This window comes from Pundamilia nyererei, unplaced genomic scaffold (genome assembly GCF_000239375.1).
Source record: "Pundamilia nyererei isolate P.nyererei 1_Seehausen unplaced genomic scaffold, PunNye1.0 scaffold00001, whole genome shotgun sequence".
NCBI lineage: Eukaryota > Metazoa > Chordata > Actinopteri > Cichliformes > Cichlidae > Pundamilia > Pundamilia nyererei.
The window spans coordinates 10,029,648-10,035,933 of NW_005187402.1; the positions used below are offsets into that span (position 1 = coordinate 10,029,648).

At 42.1% G+C, this 6,286-nt stretch overlaps 1 protein-coding gene across 1 annotated transcript; it reads right to left on the bottom strand.

The window, feature by feature from the left end:
- Positions 1-782: 782 nt before the first annotated feature.
- Positions 783-4,802, bottom strand: fbxl3l (F-box and leucine-rich repeat protein 3, like). Its single transcript, XM_005719792.1, has 5 exons — positions 4,646-4,802; positions 2,954-3,305; positions 2,560-2,682; positions 2,180-2,351; positions 783-1,583 (listed from the first exon to the last, which is right to left on the bottom strand). The coding sequence occupies exons 2-5, from the start codon at positions 3,284-3,286 to the stop codon at positions 940-942; spliced, it is 1,272 nt and encodes a 423-aa protein (XP_005719849.1). The 5' UTR covers positions 3,287-3,305; positions 4,646-4,802; the 3' UTR covers positions 783-939.
- Positions 4,803-6,286: the final 1,484 nt, after the last annotated feature.

Here is a 6,286-nt window from a genome sequence, read left to right on the forward strand (position 1 = left end):
AAATCTACCTGGCACGTGTTTGAAAGACAAATTCCCCCTAAACCTGATAAGTGGTTGTGCCACTGTTGGTAGCAAGAACTGCAATCAAACTATCTGCTTTAGGACCTGGATGACCTGCTGTAATTAACCATAAATTCTGCTCTCTACCAGAAGATCCTGAAGGAGAATTTCTGGTCATCATTTCATGGACTGAAGCTCAATCAAACTTGGGTTACGCAGCACGGTAATGATTTGAAACACATCAGCAGGTCCACCTCTGAATGGCTCAAAAAAACAACCCCCTACCCCACCCCCGAAAAACAAACAAAGTGAATGTTTGGGAGAAGCCAAGTGAAAGTATGAAGTTAGATTGAGATACTTTGCCATGACCTTAAGTGTTTTCAACTCTTCTTCTGCAAAGAAGAGTGGGCAAAAATCATTGCAAATTATCACAAACACTTGATTGCAGCTCTTGTTGCCAAGAGTGGCACAACCCCTTATTAGGTTTAGGGGTCAGTTACTCTTTCCCACAGGATCAGGTAGATTTGGATTGCTTTTGTTCCCTTAATAAATTTAATTGTTATTTAAAAACTGCATTTTGTATTCATTCTGACTCTTTGTATGACATTAAGATTCGTTTGATGATCTGAAACATGTAAGTGTGACAAATGTGCAAGAACATAAGAAATCAAATAATTTTCACATGATAGAGATAGGGTGATGGTGGTGCGCTGGCAGTGGATTTTCACCTGGGAAAACAGGGTTCCAACCTTACACAAAGCCAAACGTATATGCCTGTGGTTCACTGGCCCAAAGTCTTTCTCCAAGCAGGGCTTTCCAGTCAGGGGCCATCTTGAAATGGATTTTTCGTTTTTCCTTTTCTAAATGTTATGTCTATTAAAATTGTAAACTGTAACCATAGTTTAATGCCATCATTGATAGCTCTGGCTTCATGTCAGCCTACCAGGTGGGCATCATATCAGGAAACCACATCCGCCCGAGGTGCTTCGACACCTCACTGTGGATCTGCTCTATGTTATAGCTGCTGTCTGGGATCAGCACCTCCTCCATGATTGACAGCTGTGTCAGCCTGCCCCCGCACATCTTCACAAACTCCACAAAGCCACTGCAGGTCACCTCACACTCGCCTAGCCCGATCGCTGTCAAGCTCTTGCAGCGCTCCCCGATGCGGATTAGCTCCTCATCCAGGGGCTCAATGCCATTGGCGCACACAACCAGCTCCACCAGCCGAGGGCAGTTCAGTCCAATGCGGCCTAGCATCATTTTACTAACAGCTCGGCCAAAGTACAGGTGGGTGACGGGGGTCTCCTCGCAGAAAAAGGGCTCAAACTCCTCCTCATACAAGTAGAAATACATGACTATGTTGACCTTCGGCGAGTGGCGGATCAAAGCCTCCCAGCTGCTCCTCTTGATGGTGTGAAAATGTGTTTGGCCGGGGTTTTCACTCACCACGTCAATGCGCAGGTGTTCCAAGTGAACGTGTTTTTCAGAAGACAGGGCAAGAAGAAGCTCATCACTTAAGAGATGGTAGTTCAACGCCAGCTCCCTGAGGCCATGACACTGGTCTGCCACACACAAGATACCTTATGAAAAAGAGAGAAGAGTGTCTTAATGTTTTAGAGCCTTTGAGAATGTATATACCTTTTAAATATGAGTATGTTAGCTGAGGCACGGTTGTACCCTTAATCACAGACTGTATACTAAAAGGTGTTCATAGCTTCTGGGTATTAAAGGTTTGTCCTTAAAGCTGCATTCTTTCTTGGGCAGCAGGGGTCAACTGTAAAGAAATCTATAAGAAGATAACGTTACTTCTCACTTGCTTTATGGCCACAATAAACACTTTCCTGATGATTTTATGGTGGTACGGTACGATTTCACGGTGGGGCCACCTTGTGACTGTCAGGTTACTACCCAACTGGCCTATAGTGTGCTTGGGTTTAGGGTCAGCTCAACTCCCCTGTCATATAGTTTAAAGGCTTCATAATGGGAGTCCATAAGCTGACAGGTGACATCATGTTGCTTATGTTCACCTTCATAAACAGTCTGTGAATTTAATTTTCTTTTTGGCAATCAGTTCCATGCTGAAGTACCTCAGTTCCAAGAAAAGCAAAATTGAGCAACTTGCTGATGAGTATTCACAGTGCCCACTTTGAAGCTAAAATACTGTAGGTGTACTAACCAGCTGGGGAGACATGAGGACAGCTGCTCATCTTCAGCAACTTAAGGGTGTCACTGTTGTTGGCAACCAGCACCTTCAGGGACGGATCATCCACTGGGGTGTCATCGATCCTGATGGAGGATAATGACTTGGAGTTTACGAACACCACCGTCAGGGCAGACACAAAATGGGCCTGAGGAGATACCAACGATGTTCATCAAACCAGGATTCATTATCTGTTATTGCTGATGTAGAAAACTGTGCAAATCTTTTTACAGGAAGTGCAAAAAATAATAATGCACCAGGGGAAGAGGTGAATACAATCTTCATGATGACTTGAAATACCAGCATATATTACGTGTGTTTAAAAAAAAATCAAATATAAACAGGCCATTTCTTACTTGAGATACATCCATGAAGCTGGGCCGTGCTGTAGAAATCAGCCCCAGGGTCTTGATGGTGCAGTTCACTAGCTGAGAGAGAATGTCACAAGCTGCCTCTGCAGATTCGGTGCAGCTGTCCACCTGATTTACCAGCAGTGATTCAACATTTTGGAGAGGAGGAAAGAGACATTAAAATAATTGATGAAAGACTGAGGTGTAAGAATCACTTGAGATAATTAAGCACGTCGATGCCAAGACTGCTGACATGTGATGCTCAATTCTGCAGCAGTTCAGATTAAGGAGGGCAGGTATTGTTTATAAGACAGTGTGTTGTGAAAATGGAAGAAGAGAAAGAGGCCACAGCAGGTGAAACAGGTGAGAGGAAATGAGAGACGGCAGGGGAGGCTCTTACTTTGAAGCTAACATACTGCAGGTGTTGGGCATGCTTCTTGATGATCTGCTGAATGAGGTCAGGGTGAGTGGAGCGTAAGTAGGACGTGGCTGGCTGATTGAGCTCAAACTCAAACTTCCTCCACAGGTCAGGGGTGTGAAAGACGTCATTCCAGCACCGGCACACGGATGATGCCCTGGCCCGGTCGACCAGGGACAGATGCTGGAAGATCTGCAGGACGACGTGATGGGGCAGGTTTCCCCAGTCTTGTGCTGGAGTCATCCACTTCGGTCTCTTAGCCCGCTCTCCGAGGGAGGGGAAAATCTGGCACTGTGATTTCAGACCTCGCTTCATTCTGAAGCAAATCAGCCCACTGTGGTGTCATAAAATCAAAGGTGTGTTTAAAAGGGCAGTGCAGGGTTAAGATTTTACTGTGCTGGGATTACACAAGCCATGAATTGCAGTACAGTGTGAACTCAGTTTATGCTGGTAGCACTGAACAGGTTTTGTGTTTAGGGACAAACATCTCCAATTCTATAATTATCTGCTTTAACACTATTTACCCACTTAATTATAGCTTCCTGAAATGCTTCATTAATTATTTTCTTTTATAATTGTATGTTTTTAAAGCCCTGATATAATAAAGAAGCTGCGTTTGGCTGCTCCATTATTCACAGGGAGTCACCACATTTTTACACGTGATTGTCTTTCTGTCAAAGCCCCAATTTGAGTGTTTTTCTAGTCTCAGGTTTCTTTCAGAGTTCAGGGTTCTTGTGCTTGCTGGGCAAATGTGTAACTATGGAGCTACCAACGTGCTGATAAATCAGAGAGTTTTAAATGTGTCTGGATCCAATGAGAATTTTCTCTTTTTTTTCACACAATCAGTATTTGCAAATGACATTTTTTCTGTTTAGTATAATTTAAAAAAAGAACAAAGAACTTTATATTTATCCACTAAAAGCACAGAGTTCTCTAACATATAACTCTCTATGTCATCTGCGTTACATGACAGCCAAACTCAAACAAATAAATGCTGTCAGAACTAGATTTATGAAGTACCAACTATGTCAAAGGACATATGAGCACTGTATAACACAAATATAAGGTACGTAATATATATATAGCACTTGATATTAAAACGGAACTCTTTGTCCTTTATCTTACCACCACCACACTTGAAGAAACAATCTTAGACACTATAAGCACCGACATAATTTAATGCAACAGCGACCAGTCTAAAAACTAAAAGTGTCTAAAAACTAACCCTACAGAGATGCACTGTAAAAATCTGTCTGTGAGCTGATGTTGTTTTTATTCAAGAGTCAATACTGGCTCCAGAATATGTACGAAGGTCTTTTAAATAAAGTATCAGCTAATGGTGTTCGCGTTTCACTAACTATGAAATATACTAATCTGTTTTAAAACCATTTATAGTATTGTCCCTCTGTTATTACCACTACTATTGCTTTCCTTGCATTGTATTGTGTTGCTGTTGTTGTTACCGTCGTTGCATATTATTGCATGTTGCACATGCTTAAAAAAATCTGAACAGAAACTTTAAAATGCATAAATGCAGGTGTCCTATGAGCATTTATGAGTCTGCAGCAAAGCTGACCGAATCGTAACACAGCCCTTCTCCTCCAGCCTCCTCCAATTCCGCAATCGATCTTTTACTCACAGTCCAAAATATCAATAAAGCTCAGAGTTACTTACCCGAACGGCTTAAAAACGACGCCTTCCGCAGGGTTTCGTGCTCTGCCAGCTGAGATGACAGCGTCCACTTGGAGCCATGGCTGGAGATGACTGCAGAAATGCTGGCTGCTGTTGATATAGGACAGCAGGAGCAGCTCCCATAATAAGCTCTCTTCACTTTAGCGACAGCTTGACGGGCGCTGCCGAGCAGCCGGTACACGTGAGCTGAGGAAAACATGGATCTACATCTCCCACCACCATCTTGCGCGCAGAAAAACAGATTAACAGTTCTGCGTGAGCAGAGGACATATATTTTCACATTTCAGGAAGTCGGAAAGGACTGTTTATACTAATTCTAATTTATGTGGTCACTCAATGAGTGTTGTTGTCCTCATGAGCAGAGGGCACAAGATAGTGTGTGCACGCTTGCACACAGAAACTAGGTCAGTGTGTCAAAGTGTGCGTGCGTGCGTGTGTTTGTTTGTGTGACGGAGAGAGTGATCTTGTGGACATGCTCATTAAAACCCCACACAGGAACACACTTTATAAACCCTTGATTATCGAACCTGTGCCGATTAAAGCAGTTTATTAACCGCGGCCGTCAGCGGTGACGACAGGTGGTTTCTTAGTGTTATGAATCTTGCTGCTTCACAAACTGGCACATCTAAAGCAGATGGCAAAACAACTATACCTGATAAAAACGTTTACATTTATCTAAACTCATTAAAAAAATAGCAATCACGTGTGGGTTTACAAACTCAAGGTGAAAAACATCAAACAAACCGGATGTTTACATCTGGATACTGTCATGCCTATGGTGTCAGTCTGCTCTTAAAAATACTGGCATGGTTTTGTTGTTATTTTAACCTGTTAATCCTAATCAAGTTGTAAATCACAGTTTGTTCCTCCGACTTTGGCTGCTATTTCTCAGTACCTTACAGAACTTTGGGCTTTTGGCAACCCCAGTGTTTTAGGCCTATTGCATGTCTGGATACTGAGTTTGCAGAGTGGAATAGCAAGAGAGGGAGCAGCAGACAAGAAGAGATGGTCATGTTTATCACTCTGGGGACTACACTGTGCAGGGCATTTCCAAAATTATTTTGAAATGGAAAGGCACAAGAACAATTTGTAGAAAACTGACATAGAAAACCTTGGGCACAGACTCTTGTGCAGCCTGGGGTCTTAACTAAGAGAGGTTTATTTACAAAGAATCTTTCGCAGTCAGTGTCACAAAGTGCCTGATGTCAAAAGTCCAATCTTTTGACGAGAAATTATTAGTGAGTGAGAAAAACATTTGTCTGCAAGAATAAATTTAAACAAGTCTTATGCAGACACACACACCACCTGATGTAATGTGTTTAATAAGACTGTGCGATCCACATTATCAAACTTAGATCATAGAAAACAAGAACAATCTGAAGCGGATTGATTATGTGAAAGATGGTGCTGCACAGGAGTTTACATTTGTCATTCTTCTATATTTCAAATCATCAAAAACAGATTTTAAAAAGATAACACGAGTAAATACAAACTGCAATTTTTTAAATGATGATTTCATTTATTAAGAGAAAAACAACCATCCAAATCTACCCGTCCCCCGTAAATAAGTAATTACCCCTAAAATCTAAAACAGTCTTCTACCACATTTGGCAGCAAGAACTG